Here is a 17,773-nt window from a genome sequence, read left to right as displayed (position 1 = left end):
CCAAATTTGCTATATATTTTGACTAAATTGAACAAAAAAACTTTCGTTAGATTCAATAATTGTTTAAAAATCTAGAATGTTATTCAAGCGAAAACCAACTATATATATAGTTTAATTTAGCTGCTTCCGACTCAAACGATTCGACGAATTGACAATCAGAACCGGAAACCCCAAATTTTATACCAATCAAAAGGCATCTTTACTCCTAGATTACAAAAAGACTATAGGAAGATGAACAAAATGAATTTCTCTGATCCTCAGTTCTTTTCTTTTTGTATCGCCAACTTGCGATTAATCTAAACTACCATAAAGGAAGATTTTATTACTCAGTGTCGAGGTTCTTGCCTGGGAAAATTTCGGCGAAGATCCCTACTTCTAGCCTTTGGATAAAATGGAAATTTTTCATATGAAGGTATTCTTTCATATCTTCGAATATAGAAGAGCTTAACATAATCTCAAAAACCAAATTCGCACCATCAATTTTTTTGAACGAAGAAAAACAAATAAAACTCTACTTTTATTCTAAACTTTACTTGTGTATCTTTATAATATATCGTTTCTATTATATGGGAAATATAGAAAAACTCTATTTGCATCCCTAAATATAGACATAAAAAGTAGCATTCTTATATATATTTTCCTAAAATAGAGAAATTCTTTTATAGAGATATAAATAAGAGCTAAACCACCTCTACAATGTTATTTTATTTTAGAAGAAAATATAGAGATATACTACCCTTGGAGCAAAACTGAAAGAAAATTTTAACTTTTGTTTTCTTATATTTTTACATGATTGGTTAGAAATTCAACATTTTAATTTTACTCTGAAATGCTTTTAAAGATACATCCTTTGATTTTATTGTATCAATAACGAGAAAAAAACATTTACTCTCTATTTAACTTATATTTTACCAATCAAGTAAAATAAACTCACTTTTGACATTGATTTTCTAATGCTGAAAGAACAAAAAACATAGACTAATATTTACCTCATATTTTATTAGAGTGATAAATTTAACTGGATTCTGATACGCGCAACCGCGCGGGTATTTATATTCAATTTTTAATTTTTATTTGTTCTAATGTCATATTGTATTACACAGTTGTTGTAATATAAACAGATTTACACAGCTGTAAATCTCATGACCTATATGTACTCTGGTTTGAGTTTTAGAAAAAATATTTGTATAAAAATTTGATAAGACCCGTTAAATTTGAAATCTAACTATCTGTTCACCGACTGGTTGACCTAGTAGATAACTTCTACTTATTTTTTTTAGATTTTTTTAATTATGTCATTTAATTTTCTGTTCCGCAAGGTAAGAGAAATTAATTTGGAAACAAATTAGTTGATTTAATAATAGGTAATATTACAATTGTTTATGTATTTTAGTTACTATATTTCATTGCTATAATATATCTTTCTATTATATAGGAAATATAGAAAAACTCTATTTGCATCCCTAAATATAGATATAAAAAGTAGCATTCCTATATATATTCCTAAAATAGAGAAATTCTTTTATAGAGATATAAATAAGAGCTAAACCACCTCTAAAATAAGATTTTTATTTTAAAAGAAAATATAGAGATATACTGTTTTGGAGCGAAACTGAAAAAAATTGTCTTTTGGTTTCTTATATTTTTACATGATTGGTTAGAAATTCAACATTTTAATTTTACTCTGAAATGCTTTTAAAGATACATCCTTTGATTGTATTGTATCAATGACGAGAAAAAAAACATTTACTCTCTATTTAACTTATATTTTACCAAGTAAAATATACTCAATTTTGACATTAATTTTCTAATGCTGAAAGAACAAAAAACATAGACTAATATTTACCTCATATTTTATTAGAGTAATAAATTTAACTAGACTCTGATACGCGCAACCGCGCGGATATTTATATCCAATTTTTAATTTTTATTTGTACTAATATTATATTTGTATTACACAGTTGTTGTAATATAAACAGTGTTTTAAAACTCGATCTGGACCCGGGATTAAACATGTAAATCTCATGACCTATATGTACTCTAGTTTGAGTTTTAGAAAAAATATTTATATAAAAACTTGATAAAATCCATTAAGTCTGAAATCTGACTATATGTTCACCGACTGGTTGACCTAGTAGATAACTTTTACTTATTTTTTTTTTAGATTTTTTAATTATGTCATTTAATTTCTGATCCGCAAGGTAAGAGAAATTAATTTGGAAATAAATTAGGTGATTTAATAATAGGTAATATTAAAGTTGTTTATGTATTTTAGTTACCATATTTTATTGCTATAATAAAGAATTTTTGTTGATTATGTACGCATGGACTAAAATAATATAATGGTCTGAATTTTGAATTTATTGATTTTGTTTATTTAGAAAGGCTAATAAATCATTGTTGTCTTTTAGGTAAAATAAGAGTAAAAAATACATTAATAAACAGAAAAAGACAACAATAGTAAAATATATTTTTAAGAAAAACACATTAATCTAACTGAAAAAGATAAAAATTTAAATCCACCGGAACCAAAACCAATATTCTCCTGTGGGTTCGTTGGACCATCTGAACTTCCAGGAACCTCTTAATCTTTGAAGATAAAGCATGTTCCCCGGAAGAAGTTGCTCTTAACAGTATCAGATCATGCCGCGAATGGAGCTACGCCCAATCTTCAAACCACAAGCCATCAGACTCGACTTCTTCTAGCATCAGACTCAACAACCAACCGCTACCGTCTATCACTCGATGTAATACAGACACCTCATGGGATAAAACTTCTCTATCTACAGGATTGGGTTGGGTCTTCACCTCATCACAATCGGCCATCATCTGTAGCGGATCAGATTTCCACTCCTTTGTAGGGTCCTCTCTTATGGCTGAGGCTCTTGCATGTCGCTCTAGTCTCCATAACGCCCTTTCGCTAGCTCTAGAGAATCTTCAGATCCTCTCCGACAATCAGACGCTCATTCGAACAATCACCAACTAGGATCGACTGCTTTATTGGTCTTACTTGAGGGGGAGTATTAGGGAATAGAATATTCTCATTCTTCAGATTAGGATAACTTCCTTTGTATTAGGGATATTTCCAATTCTGTTATGGAATATCTTGTCATTCGAGTTGTATATATATGATGTATTGGTCTTACTTGTTCAATAAGAAAGTATATTTAAAGTATTGTCTCCCAAGTTACATGGTATCAGAGCAGTCAATTTTTAGGGATCAAAATTAAAACTTCCACAAGTTTTAAGATTTGATCATGTTTATCATCGGTGGTGTTGACGATGACGAAGATGATCCGGATGACGATGTTGATTCACGTGCTAGTCTTCAAGTCCACGTGATTTGTGCTTTAACATAATTAGGGTTTTTTTTTAATTAATTTTAGTGTGTTTTGTCTTGGGTACGTACAAGACGTGTTGTGGTATTATTATTTTCTTTTAGTATGGTTTTGGTGAGTGCACGAGAGATTGATGAAAGGTGTTCATGGGGTTATTATTTCACATGGGTTATTTTTGTCTAAGATTTTCTAAAATTTAGAACTTCTTAAGATGTTTCTTTTTCATAGTTTGAAAAAAAAATATTGGCTATAGTTTAACCATTACAGGGGAGTTTTAGTTATACTTATGTTCTTAGGTCAATTTTTTAGTCCGGTGTATGAACTGTCCAAGTCAAGGACGATTGTTTTTGGAGCTGCAGTTGCGTCCATGGGATGTATGCCCATTGTCAAGACCAAAGAAGAGCTGAAATTTTCATCCCCTTGTCTAAAGTTGAAGTCTATTCCCGGAGGAACCTACTGATTTGTGTTCCTCGATATAGTGTCCACGACATACGTAGTCTGCTTTGTGATTGCAGATTTGCATGTTGCATCCCATGTTTGTCGTGCCGGGGAGTATTAGAGATATGTTGGGCCTGAAGATATGTATCTTACGGACCAAGTCTGTGAAGCCCGTGAAACCCATGAAGACCCTCAAGACTAAAAGGAAATACTTGAAGATCAAGTTAATCTCAAGATATTCTTAGCATATTTACATTAAGTGTTTAAGAAAGTTAGCATTATCTATTATTGTTAACATTATGTTAATGTTAGCCATATATATATGCATCTTGTATTCTCTTATTAAACACAACACAATTATATCATATTTTATTATACTTTACATGGTATTAGTAGATCTTTTTAATTTTACTTTGATCCACAATGATCGACCGCTCTGATACCATATTAGAAATATTGGTCTTTCCGAAACTCTAAACTTTAGAAAATCTTAGATAAAAATAACCCATGAAAAATAATAACCCCATGAACACCTTTCATCAATCTCTCGTGCACTCACCAAAACCATACTAAAAAAAAAAATGTTACAACACGTCTTGCACGTACCCAAGACAAAACACACTAAAATTAATTAAAAAAAAACAAACCCTAATTATGTTAAAGCACAAATCACGTGGACTTGAAGACTAAATTCACGTGAATCAACATCGTCATCCGGATCATCTTCGTCACCGTCAACACCACCGATGATAAGCATGATCAAATCTTAAAACTTGCGGAAATTTTAATTTTGATCCCTAAAAATCGACTGCTCTGATACCATGTTAGTTTCGAGTTAATTATGGGCTTTCAACTTAAAACCAGACAATTAGTGGATTGGCCTAACCCTTTATATATTAAATAATTATTTCTCCAACTATCGATGTGGTACTTTATTCATTAAGACTCCCTCTCACGCACATGCGTGGACAACTGTGGGAATACCATCCACGGAAGTGGTCTATCATCGAGTGACTCTTTTTAATTTAACTTTGATCCACAAGGACCGACCGCTCTGATACCAATAAAGAAAGTTTATTCAAAGTATTGTCTCCCAATTTGCATGGTATCAGAGCAGTCGATTCTTAGGGATCAAAATTAAAGTTTCTGCAAATTTTAAGATTTGATAATTATGGTTATCGGTGGTGTTGACGATGAAGATGGCGAAGATGATCCAGACGACGACATGAATTGACGTGAACTTGGACTGTCCACGTGATATGTGCTTTAAAATAAGTTTTTAGGGTTTTGTTTAGGGCTGGGCAAAAAATCCGAACCCGAAAAACCGAACTGAACCCGATCCGAAAAAGTAGCACCGAACCCGAACCGAAATTGATTAAATATCCGAACGGGTTCAAAATTTCGGTATTTAAAGAACCAAAACCGAACCCGATCCGAACCGAAGTATTTTGGGTACCTGAACGTATCCGAAATAAATTTATATACTTAAATATATACATTATTTTATATATAATGTATATTAAAAATATTAAAAATATATAAGATACCTTTAAGTTTTCCAAAATACTCGAAAAATATATGCAAATAGTCAAAAGTAAATGTTTAAAATAGCTAAAGTATACTGAAAACACCAAAATAGTTAAATATCTATTGATTCTTTATCCAAATATTCAAAGAAAACCAATTTATATGTTAAATTAAGGTATTTTGACATATATGTTATGAAAATTTATATGTGATATATTATTTTTCTTATAGGTTTTGAAAATTTAAAGTATATAATGAATTTTGAAAATTTAAAAACATTTTAAATGGGTTATCCAAACCCGAACCGAACCCGCAAAGATCCGAACCGAACCCGAACCGAAATTTAGAAATATCCGAATGGGACTGAAATCTTTGACCCTGAAAACCCGAAACCCGAATGGACTGAACCGAAACCCAAATGGGTACCCGAACGCCCAGCCCTAGTTTTGTTTTATTAATTTAGAAACGTTAGTGGTTGGGTATCCAATTTCATTAAACGTTGAGTCTTTTGTTTTTTTCTTAATGGTCTGGTTTTATAATATTAGCCATAGTGTTGGTTGGTGCAAGAATTATCGAGAGTTCCAATAATATTTAGGGTTTATGTTTTCTTTCATGGGATCAGGGATTTATTTTTTCTCAGAGTGTTTGTTATTCCATAGTTTGGAATATTGTTGGTTATAGTTTAACCATTATGGGAGAGTTCTAGTAGAACGTTCAAGTTTTAGGTCAATTTGTTTAGTCTAAATTATGGACTGTCCGCGATAGGACAAGTGTTTAGGAAAGTTAACATTATCTAGTGTCAACATTATGTTAATGTTAGCACTATATATATGGATCTTGTATTCTCATATCAAACACAACACAATAATATATCTATTCTTATTATATTTTACAGATCCCTTCAAAGATCTATCGTATCGTCTCGGATGTCATGAATCTCTCGGCTTCGTTTAAATCTATCTCTTTCTATTTCATTCCTCGCTCTGAGAACTCAGAAGCCGATTCAGTGGTAAAAACGATCTTACGTGTTCCTCTTTGTAATATGGACCCCTGGGCTAAACCTTTTTTCTTAATGAATTACCCGATTGATCAAAAAAAGACAAAAATCTAAATATATAATTTATTTAATTGTCAGTAATATGAAAGTGTAAATAAGTGTGAAAATTTAGGGATAATTTTTAACTGAGTATTTCTATTTTAATAATAGAGATTCTACCGTTCTTTCTCCCTCCTGATTTTTTCTTTCTGTTTTTTCATTTCGTTGTTGTTCTTTGTTTTACACTATATACACAACAATCGATCACATTCTAAATATATAATCTATTGGAGAATGTACATCCCAATATATAAAAGAGATTGAACCAGAGCATCCAGGATCTCCATAATTTTACTCATGTTGTGATATTAGTTTCTTTCAATTTTTGTAAAGCTGCTTCATGTTCTTTCTTGTTTCATTCTTCAATCAAAAGATGGATCAAGTTGGAGTAAGACAGGAGATAAGACTTATAATAATGGGCCTAAGCGGAAGCCCATTATTATATCGACGGGCCTAAGTCTAGGCTTTGAGAAATAAATTTTTGTCACGGGACTTGCACATACTAATTGATGAGTTATTCAGGAACGGACAGACGAGGCTAGAAAAGGTGTTCATCATGTCTATGTCGAATGAATCTGGCTCTGATTCAACCCTCTGCCCTTTGCAGGGAATGGAAACTATAGGGAGCAGTGGGATTGGGAAGAAAATATGGTTTTCTTCAAAAAAAAAAAAATAATGATGAAAACGCGTACGGGAAGGAAACTTGGTGCCTAATGTTCTGAGATGGAACGCCGGTGATGAAGCTTTCACAGAAACGCCTTTTCTTGTATTAATTTTCAGCACAAATCAAATACAAAAAAAAACATTCTCTCAAAGAATATTAGCAAAAGATTGCAATCTCAAAACCTATTTATCTCTCTCTATATCTTCTTTATCCACACAAAAAAATAATTAATTAACGAAATCAGAAGAGACCAAAAAGAATCGAAAACCCAAGAGCCATCAACCAGACAATGTGGATCAGAAGCAAAGCTTGTCCAGGAACAGACAACCCAACGCCATTACCAACATCGCAAGCTCCATGTTTAGAAACACGAACGCCGTGGCACAAAGCATCTGCACATCCGCACCAGTAAGTAACACCGTCTTCGCCGCAAACCGGATCAGCCCTAAAACATTTAACCGGACAAGAACCCGGTTTAGACGTTTCTCCGCAGAATTCGCCGTTGGTCTTCTCCGAAGGTAATCGAATCTCTCCTCCCTTGTTGATCTCCGTCGATGGATTAGATGAAACCAGAGATAGGCCTAGAAGAATCAGAGAAAGGACGGCTAACGACGGCGAAAACGTCGACATTGCCTAGATTTGGATTCTTGAGTCTGTTGTTTCATCTCTTTTCTTTTCTAGAAAGGAAACAACGACAGGAGAATTAGTAATTCTGAATTACAGAAAAGGGAAAGAATGATTCAGGAAAAATCTTTGACAGAGAATAATTTACTTTCTTTTATTTATTTCTAATTTAAGAAAAAAAATAGTAATGTTTAGAAATGGAAAATTGATTATTCGTGTATGAGTAGGAACAGTTGTTGGTTTTAACGGCTATACCAACCAAAACAGCGCACATGCTTACGCTTTTTACCAGCTGGCCACCCACTTGCGAACTCGAACTTGCACAAGGAGAATAGGACTTCATGTCGTCGTTATTTTCCATATATGAACTTCATGCTGTCTGTAAAACTGAATGGGCTATCATTAATAGTAGGCCGGCTTTTGGTTAGTGGGCTAAAATAACATTTGGAATTCGCAACTTCACAATCAGGTAGAATCTGAATCGAAAAGACATAACCGAAAACGGTTTTCTGTATATTAGATTGATTGATCGGTTGAACAAAACGAAACCAAACTAACCAATCGTTTCTGAAGCGAGGGTAAAATAGTCATAAACACAAACAATGAAAACCCTAGAGTACAGAAGTGGATAAAAAGGGTTGAGCCACCCCTTTTCATAACCATCAATCTCTTTACCTTTTCATCTTTGTGTGAGTACAATTGTGTTCTTGTTGTTCCTGGAGTTTGAAACTGCCTCCTTAGAGTAGCCTTATGAACCCTAAGTTCTTTAGGCATATTTCATATCTGGCTTAGTTAGGAGGCAAACATTAATCTGATCAATCAATACTGTTCTGTATTGTTTGTTGGTCGTTTGACTTGAGGCTTTTTTTTGTTTTTCTTTGAGGAGGAGCTTCTGTTTTTCTTCAGTTCAACCTTCTTCTTATGAAAAGTGCTTCAGACATTAATTCTCATTGTTTTTTGTCTTGTATTGTCGGATGAATGTGGGTATAGCCTCCGAATAGCGAGAAGGTTCAATATCTGAATACCTTCTGGTTCAGACAGAGGCTTACATTAAAACTCGAATCAGCTTTGCGGGTTAAAGAGGTTTATTCTTTTTGGCCCTTCAAATCTCCCATTCCTTTTCTTGGATAGATTCGAATATCTGAATTGACTATGTGAAATAGTTTTGGGTTCTTATGGTTTGATCAATTGAGGAGAGAAATGATAGGCAAATGAGACGTTGGGCCCTCTGTTTCGATCCAAGCCTAACTTTCATACCATTTAACTAGTAATAAAACAAAGGGACTAACTAGGTATGAAACCTCGTTAAGTGAGTAAACTCAGCCTAATGTATAAATCATTGGTAATTAGCTACAAAAAAATATTCTTAAATAACAATACGAAAGATCTCTCAGCTTATTAAGAATAAAGAGAGAGCTTAGCTTATCTTGTCTGTAAAACTAGAAGTTAGAGGGAATCATTTGTAAGTTTTGAAGTACAAACAAAGTCAGACAGTCACCATCAACAGGCCACAAGTTATGTGATCATTTCTGCTTAGGAGCTCTACCAAATCAACAACATTGTAATTTCTGGCGATATAACTGTTGTGATATAACTGTTGAAAAGCAGCGCAGAAGATTGAGTTTGATCTTACTGAATGTATAACCTTCCACTGGCTGCTGCAGATTTATCATATGTTTTTTTATTTATCAAGTTAAAATCTACGTACCTGCAGTTTTGTACATCCGTCTATTCTAAGAACTCAACTCGTGTGGTGTGGTAAGACATACACATAGCTTACCAGTACCACACACCCTTTGTAGTAGAACCAGAATCTTATTGCAACACTCCTTTCATTTCCAAATAGTTTTTTTTTTTCAGGAATCATATAATTGCGAGACAACTTACTCCTGCCATTAGGATGAGAATCCACAAATTTATTACCAATACATCAAACAAATGAAATTATTTCATATCCTTCTTGAGAAGACAAGAAGAAAGTTAGTTAGAAATCATTTCTGAGTTTTAGTCATCATCAAAGTTCTTATGGTATCATACCATCATCAGCCAAGTTATAGTCATCATTAAAGTCTTCATTCATTATCTTTTAGCCAAACAAAATGATGAAAAATGTGATTAGAGTAGACTCCATTTGACTGTAAACTGTATATGTTGTACCTTAGTAGACTTTGCTTCAAGCTTCTCAAAGTCATCCAATTTCTGAAGATCTGCAAAACATAACGTAATCTTCAAGTTTCTTATGTAACATTGATAAAACCAGGAACTAATGCAAGACAATGTACCTGCTTCTTGATTCGATATTGCTCTCTTCACATGCTGTTCCCTTCGAGTATCTGAAAGATTGCATATGAGTAACTTACAAGATGAATCAAAACTAAACAAGAAGATTATTCCATACCTCCAAGAAGTTCTTTAGGGAAGTTATCAGGTCTAAGAACAAGATAATCATAAAAAGATCCACTCTTCTTCAGCTTCAACGAGTCTGAAAACCTCTCAATGTCTACACTCTCTTTCTCTAAACAATAGAGAATGATTGTAAACATGAGAAAAACAAAGAGAGAATATCTCCAAAACCTCTGAAAACTAGCGCAGCTCGCACGTAAATCCTCATCGTCTAAGATTGATTCAGGAACAGAGGTAACGTACTGTGCTGCAACAAGAACACTTAATCTGATATTGAAGATGAGATGAGAGGAGACAATTCAAACTCCTAAAGCTTTTGAACTAATAGGGAAAATCACAAAACGGTTATCTGCCTTTGCATACTAGTCAACGCCAATGCCTCTAAACCCTTCTCTTCCTCGCCCTTGTCCCCCTCTATAAGACATCAAAAAAGCGCGGGAAAATCGATACTTTACCGGCGATTCGTAATCGGAGGCGGCGAGAGACGGAACACTGCTTGTGAGCGAATTTTGGGTTACTTATATTTAATTTAGTATTGCATTATAGTCCTTTTATTCTTATTTAGTTTCTGTTTTAGTCAATTAACTTTCTCTCTATCAGTTATAGCCATTTAACACCATGGTGCTATATGCACAATTGGCTCGTCCTTGATATTTCATAAATTTAGATTTGTAGAAGTAAATGAGATAGTTCTTGTTTTCATTTTCCAATTTTTTGTAGTTGTTGAGGGCCTTGAAAGGACAAGAATGCTACACAAGACAGACCACTACAAGGCTTGTATTGTACATATCACAAGTCGGAATTTTTATACATAAAAATATAAATAAGGATATTAATCATTGCTTGGTTTATATAGATTATCCATAAGCTACGTACTGTACCATGGTACTTTTATTTACTTTTTCCCTATAATTATTTCGTGTTAACTTGATTGTCAATTATTCTCAGCTATATATAATATGAAATCTGTTATCAAAATGGATAGTGGTGGCGGTGGCTACATGTGTGAGTTTATCAAATGGAATCAGCGCATCACCCATGTGATAAGTACGTGGACTTACCATTACATATGCCATAATATTAGGGTTTATCTCTATAATATAGTTTTGACTTCGACCATCTTATACATTTCAAGGTTAGGTTGAAGATCCATTTATAATATTGAGTAACAATCTGTGGGTGGAATGTTGATACGTACATATATTACTTATCGTAACAAACAATCTATTTTCAAGTATTCAACTTAAAGAAGTTAATAACCATTGATGCTAAATAAAATTACTCATGCATAAATATTCGTTGTCGGTCCCTACTCTGTAGATCACCAAAACGAACATGTTATAGTTTTTATCTTCGGATTGGTTTTACTTCTTCAATTACAAGAAAAGTATCCCTTTGTTGTTTTTGTTCGGTTTACATATACTTTTAAAAGACAGTCTTATAAGAACTTGTAACTATAAACTGTACAGCAATTTGCTTCAAAGTACCCAAACCGTAGATAAATACTCCCTCCGATTCAAATTATATGTCGTTTTGGAGCAAAATTTTCGTTTCAAAATAAGTGTCGTTTTATGATTTCAATGCAAAATTTATTGACTTTTTAATCTAATCTATTTTTTTATTGGTTGAAATCTAATTAGGTGTATTGGTAATGATGTTTTTATCTAGTAAATATACAAAATTAAATGTTTTATTAATCTGTGTGCCGAAGTTTAGAACGACAAATAAATTGAAACGGAGGGAATATCTATTTATCAGCGTAAGTTGGCAACTTGGAACGTACCACGGAATTTGCGTAAATGGAGGAGCACTTATCAGTTAATGTCGTACGTTGAATTTTCAATAAAATCCCATTAATATTCTAATTCGACGTTCGCTGCCGATCGTCAAGAGACAACTTGTCTATAAATAGGTACTTTTTTTTTGAACTTTATAAATAGGTACTTGTTTGTAATACTATAACTATTTAATGGTTAATGTAAGAATTCTAGTTAATTCTTCACGAGACGCGTTATTATTTTTTTTTTTTGTTAATGTAAGAATTCTAGTTAATTCTTCACGAGACGCGTTATTACTTATGCGTTTTACTAATATTTTAAGCAATACCAAAAAGAAATAAAAGATGATTGAATTACATAGGTGTTGAATGTGTAAATTTATTTTGCATCATATGCATTTGGATCACCCATCACCACATAGTAATACAGAACGTCCATTTCCACATCGATCTATCTTTATCTTGAGGGATTAACTGTAAAGAACAACACAATTAGATTTATCAAGTTTCTTTTAATTACTTATAATATCAAATACAGTTCAAGATGTGATAACTATTCTAATATTCTAAAATCAACTTTCAGCCATACTAGATTGCTAGCTGCACTAGTCTATTATATTTGTTTTGTACTAACCACCGGTTTACCATCCTACTTAAAATTTTAATAAGAACTTGGTTGACAAGATAAATCATTTTAAGATTTTGAACAAAAAAAAGATTAATCATTTAAGACTTATGAAAAGAGAGCAAAGTTTATAAATTAAATGAATGAAACAACAAGCAACAACCTAAAGTCACATGCCTTATCGGATTAGTTAATTATCATATGCCTGAAGACTCCGTAATGTATGCACTCTTTTAATCATTGGGTCAATCATCAGCAAATCATAATATTATTTTCAGCGTTTTTCCGCTAATTCCAAGTCATATATTAATTGTTTATACATATATTTTAATTGAGACTAGCTCTGTGATTTTACTATAAATAGGGGATGAAGCCTAAGTCTTATACATCCAACTCTACAGTCAGCAACGTCTTCTTTTATCATAAAAACGTAAGAATTTTCTAAGAAATGGCGAGGATCGTCTCTCTTTTGGTCGCAGTTATCTTCTACACAATGTTCTTCATGAAGATCAGTTCAATTTCTGCAGGGTGGTTACGAGCTCATGCGACTTTCTATGGTGGAAGTGATGCTTCTGGTACAATGGGTAAGTTCCTAAACTAGGGCTTCACAATCACTTTTTTTTTCTTATATTCGGATTTATCACTTAAAAGTGTATGGTTTTGATCTGGAAGAAACTTATATTATCAAATAATTTCGGTTTGGTTCATTTCAATAATATATACAAATAAATAAATATAAATGTATTTTAATGTATTGTTCTTATAATATGAACTTTTCATGAGTTTTCTTCTTCCTCAAGAAATTGATTTATATTTTTACCTTCAGGTGGAGCTTGTGGGTATGGAAACCTATATACGGATGGTTACAAAACAAACACTGCAGCATTAAGCACGGCACTGTTCAATGACGGCAAGTCATGTGGTGGATGTTACCAGATTGTCTGCGACGCGGCTAAAGTGCCCCAATGGTGTCTCAAAGGTAGATCAATCACAATCACTGCCACAAACTTTTGTCCACCAAACTTTGCTCAGGCAAGTGATGATGGAGGATGGTGCAACCCACCAAGACCTCATTTCGACATGGCTCAGCCTGCCTTTCTCACCATTGCTAAGTACAAAGCTGGAATCGTCCCCATCCTCTACAAAAGGTAATAAATCTACAATTTATATTCAATATTACAAGTATCAAACTAAAACTAAATTACACTCACTCCATTTAAAAAAATGCTTCAAAGAAATATTTTTTTCTATGCATTTTTAATTTTTTTTATTATGTAATAGTGATAAATTGTAAACTTCAAAAACACTAATTGTATTTATTACATTTTTATTTATACAGCTATCAAGGTACATTTACTTTGTGTTTTCTTGTAAACCAAGAATGCCACAATATAGTGTGCTTAAAAGGGTTTATCTTCTTATTATAGGGTTGGATGCAGAAGAAGTGGAGGGATGAGATTTACAATGAACGGCAGGAACTATTTCGAGCTGGTTCTAATCTCAAACGTAGGAGGAGCTGGTGAGATCTCTAAAGTTTGGATTAAAGGCTCAAGGAGCAACAAATGGGAGACAATGTCTAGAAACTGGGGAGCTAACTGGCAAAGCAACACCTATCTCAATGGCCAATCTCTCTCTTTCAAAGTTCAACTCAGCAATGGAAGAATCAAGGCAGCTCTCAACGTTGTTCCTTCTAATTGGCGGTTTGGTCAGAGCTTCAAGAGCGACGTCCAATTCTGATCACATCAGCAATAACAATCTTATAACAGGATAATGGTCTTCTCTCCATCTTTCACTTTTGCATCGTTTGTATTTACTTCCTTTGTTTCTCTATTGCATCATCATCTGTGATAAGCTTCTTGTTTTCTAGCTTTATTATATAGTCTTGTTTCCAGAGAGTTTGTAATCTGGGGAAGACTCAAGCAGTGATGATTGTATTTGTACATTTTGGAAAGACAATCTGTATCACTACATTAATGATTGATATCTCAAACAACTTTTTTAATTTTTTTTTTGAAACAGACATCTCAAACAACTTGCCTTTAAATTCCTCTGATATCAATCACTTTGAGCTGCCTCAACGTTACCTCCTTGAGAATATGAATCTGATTCAATTTGTGGTTTAACATTAAACTATATTTTCGACCATAAAACAGAGCACTCAGTTTCGGAAACAGAGTACCTTGTTTTTCAAGCAACAGAAAACAGATTCCTCCTGAGACATCTTAAAGCTTAATTTCAAATAAATTATAGTGCGTAATTACCCTCAAATTCAAGTGAGATTACCGTGTTCACAACAAACTTCTAGTTATCAGCTCTGGTCGGGACAATCCCATGTCGGAAAAACTTGGTATATTCAAAGATTATAGATCAGAGTATACAAGTGAGAAGAACGTGTGTATGTAAAGCCAATTACATAAGCTTTTAAAATTAATCCAAAACAAAACTTTTATAGGCTTATTGTATCATATCTAACCTGCAGAGCAGTAGAACATGAAAAATCAAAGATCATGAATAACACCTTCAATGACTTTCTGAGCTGTATCTCGAATACTCAAAAGATTTGTCTTTATCTCTTTGCACAATCTTCCTTCCACAAGACGCACTGGTAACCACATCTTTGGTTTTACATCTACAGTGTATGCAAGCGTTGTCGGAAAATCTTTAAACTGTAGATCCAAAGCCTCCCCTTGAATCCCTTTGTCTAACTGTATAATTAAAAAAAAACAGAGAAGGATTCAAAAACAGAACCTCTCAAGCATCAGGTGATATAATTAATATTTTACTTGTTCAATGGACCATTTGCCTTCAAACAACTGAAAATCTCCTTCGACCATCTTAAAGTCGATTTCACGTCTCCTCCCGTTTGGCAGAATCTCAAGCTCCTTCTCGAAACAATCTAAAACAGCTTTGGCATTGAACTTAAGACCCAATGCTAAGTTCTGCTGGCCCATCTGTATGCACCAAATTGGATTCATAAGATTAACCAAAAAAAAAAAAAACTAATTAACCTATTCATAATGACGACAAATTAGTAACTTTTTTTCAGACAAATAAAGAACCTGGAAAAGACGAACACGGTTCCCTTCCTTCTCGACCAACTCGCTCACGACAAGGCCCGGTATGAAATCCGACAGCTTCTCGTAATCAGTCAACACGCTCCACACTGCGTCGAGGCTCGCTTCCATACCAATCTTCGAACGGATACGCCGCGAGCTCTTCTCGAGCTTCTTCACCTCAATGAGAACCCCATCGTCGCCTATTACCAATTCCTCCGTCTTCACATCTGTCGAGAAATCAACCAAATAATCATCTTCATCGGTTTCACTCTCATCGTCGTCGCCAAGTCGGCAGGTGAAACATCTGCGTGAGGAGGACGAAGATAGGAGTAGTGTCGTCGAGGAAGGTGGAAAGTAGGATAAGATTACGTTGGTTGGGTGGAATTTTCTGGTGGAGGAATGGGGAATCGATACGCCGGAGGTGGTGGCTAACGCGGCGGCGCGTGGGTGGGTAAAGGCGGAGGAGATGGGAGAAGAAGATAGCATTGTTTTTTGGAGAGATCTGGAACAGTCTAAAAGCAGGCTTTGGTATGAACTATAGGCTTTCATTTGGGCCTCTTTATTTTCTTATAGTAGGCCCATCTAACAATTTTCGAGATGTACAAAAATATGTTTTTGCTTTTTGTTTTAAATTTTATTTAAAATTATCAATTTTATTTTATTTAAATTCCAGTATATTTAAAATTAGATTCATAAAAATATTTTTTTATTTATACCATTAATAATTGTTTATTGTAGTATATATTATTCCTTATTTTAAATAAGTCTTTATATAAATATATACACTCCAATGGATAGTGAATATTATACTATGTTGTTATAAAAAGTATAAAATAACATTCAGATAAAATAATTATATGAAAAAACATAATTGTATATACCATAATTTATGATCAAGAAAATATAGTTTTCTAACCATGATTCTAGAATCATATTCCCATAATTGCATTCTAATTTAGCAATGCAAATTGATTGAAAAATATAATCAATCAACTGTTTCACGAACTTCAAACCAGCAGACAAGTAAATACATGATTAAATATTCTTTTAACAAAAAAATGATTTCATTTTTTGTCAAAATGATATAGTATAATTTTTTGAAACTTGAAAACTAATATGATGATTTTTAGTAATATAATTCTATTCTACGATCTTTTAAAAGTGAAGTTGATATTGATTTTTATTTGTGTAAAAGATTGATCATGTATTAATAATTTCTTATATATGAATCTATCTATGTTATTATTTAAGAACCTATTTTATTGATTTATCATTTTCTCAATAATTTTAAAATAAACCATTAGAAAAATTAATATCATTATTAAAAATTATTTTAATATATATTTATAATGGTATTTAAGATAATTAATAAACACATATTAACTAAAGAAATATCCAATGATAGCCCAAAAAACGTTTTTTTGTCACAAAATAATCTATTAGTATCAAAAATGATCAAAATATTTCATTAAAGAGGTAAATATACACTTATATCCATACAATTTCAAAAAGTTTCAAAAACTAAAAATTATTAAAATTTGAAATTTGAAAACATATAATTTGAAACTATAAATAATTACTTTGTACTTTTCTTTTTTCTTTTTAAAAAAAAATATTATTTACTTGCATTATATATATATGGTATAAAGTTCCTCTTTAAGTACTCTTTTGTGACAAAAAACTTGAAAAAACTATTTACCAGAATTTCCCTATTAACTAAATCTACTGTTATATATATATATAAATACTATTTTAAAATTATTTTAATAAATCTATTTATAGTGATATTTAATTAATAATAGGTATAAAAATTTTCTGATTTTTATATTCTCTATAGTTTTCGGATAAGTCATTAGTTTAATAAAATATTATTATTAAAATTATTTTAGCTAATTCTACCATATTAAGAAATAATTTTTAGCTAATTCTACCAACAATAAATATTAAAAATTTCTACTGATAATATCATAATTATGTTTATTATATTTAGTTTATAGTTTTAATAACTAATATGATATTAATTTTCTATGAGTTTTATATATTTTTAATATTAAACAATCTTATTTCTAACCTAAAATAAATTAATTCGTATTTGTACATGATGAAATATCAATTTCATCTGATCCGTAAAATCATAAATATCATCAAAATAATATATTTAAAACAAAAAATAGTAATAATAAATATTATACAAACGAAAAAATGAAATTTAACCTATACATATA

At 32.3% G+C, this 17,773-nt stretch overlaps 4 protein-coding genes and 2 non-coding genes across 6 annotated transcripts; 3 read left to right on the top strand and 3 right to left on the bottom strand.

Moving 5' to 3' along the window:
- Positions 1-7,143: 7,143 nt before the first annotated feature.
- Positions 7,144-7,956, bottom strand: LOC108846422 (uncharacterized). The gene has a single exon (XM_057005681.1). It carries the CDS (start codon positions 7,691-7,693, stop codon positions 7,304-7,306), a length of 390 nt encoding a protein of 129 aa, XP_056861661.1. The 5' UTR covers positions 7,694-7,956; the 3' UTR covers positions 7,144-7,303.
- Positions 7,957-8,468: 512 nt separating this feature from the next.
- On the top strand, positions 8,469-8,630 carry LOC130510303 (small nucleolar RNA U19). Its single transcript, XR_008943980.1, has one exon. It is a non-coding gene; the product is annotated as a small nucleolar RNA U19 (small nucleolar RNA).
- A 43-nt stretch (positions 8,631-8,673) lies between these two features.
- Positions 8,674-8,830, top strand: LOC130510322 (small nucleolar RNA snoR138). Its single transcript, XR_008943999.1, has one exon. It is a non-coding gene; the product is annotated as a small nucleolar RNA snoR138 (small nucleolar RNA).
- An 880-nt stretch (positions 8,831-9,710) lies between these two features.
- LOC108844800 (uncharacterized) lies at positions 9,711-10,298 on the bottom strand. The gene is made up of 5 exons (XM_018618095.1): positions 10,262-10,298; positions 10,086-10,202; positions 9,970-10,020; positions 9,845-9,894; positions 9,711-9,770 (listed from the first exon to the last, which is right to left on the bottom strand). Exons 1-5 carry the CDS (start codon positions 10,296-10,298, stop codon positions 9,711-9,713), a joined length of 315 nt encoding a protein of 104 aa, XP_018473597.1.
- Positions 10,299-12,900: 2,602 nt separating this feature from the next.
- Positions 12,901-14,488, top strand: LOC108846244 (putative expansin-A17). Its single transcript, XM_018619465.2, has 3 exons — positions 12,901-13,076; positions 13,319-13,640; positions 13,920-14,488. Exons 1-3 carry the CDS (start codon positions 12,941-12,943, stop codon positions 14,227-14,229), a joined length of 768 nt encoding a protein of 255 aa, XP_018474967.1. The 5' UTR covers positions 12,901-12,940; the 3' UTR covers positions 14,230-14,488.
- Positions 14,489-14,824: 336 nt separating this feature from the next.
- Positions 14,825-16,635, bottom strand: LOC108846179 (uncharacterized). Its single transcript, XM_057005791.1, has 3 exons — positions 15,552-16,635; positions 15,276-15,443; positions 14,825-15,197 (listed from the first exon to the last, which is right to left on the bottom strand). Exons 1-3 carry the CDS (start codon positions 16,095-16,097, stop codon positions 14,991-14,993), a joined length of 921 nt encoding a protein of 306 aa, XP_056861771.1. The 5' UTR covers positions 16,098-16,635; the 3' UTR covers positions 14,825-14,990.
- Positions 16,636-17,773: the final 1,138 nt, after the last annotated feature.

The sequence above is a fragment of the Raphanus sativus genome, chromosome 3 (assembly GCF_000801105.2).
Source record: "Raphanus sativus cultivar WK10039 chromosome 3, ASM80110v3, whole genome shotgun sequence".
Taxonomy (NCBI): Eukaryota; Viridiplantae; Streptophyta; class Magnoliopsida; order Brassicales; family Brassicaceae; genus Raphanus; species Raphanus sativus.
The sequence above is the reverse complement of the archived record's forward strand: the minus strand, read 5'-3'. Positions and strand labels throughout refer to the sequence as shown.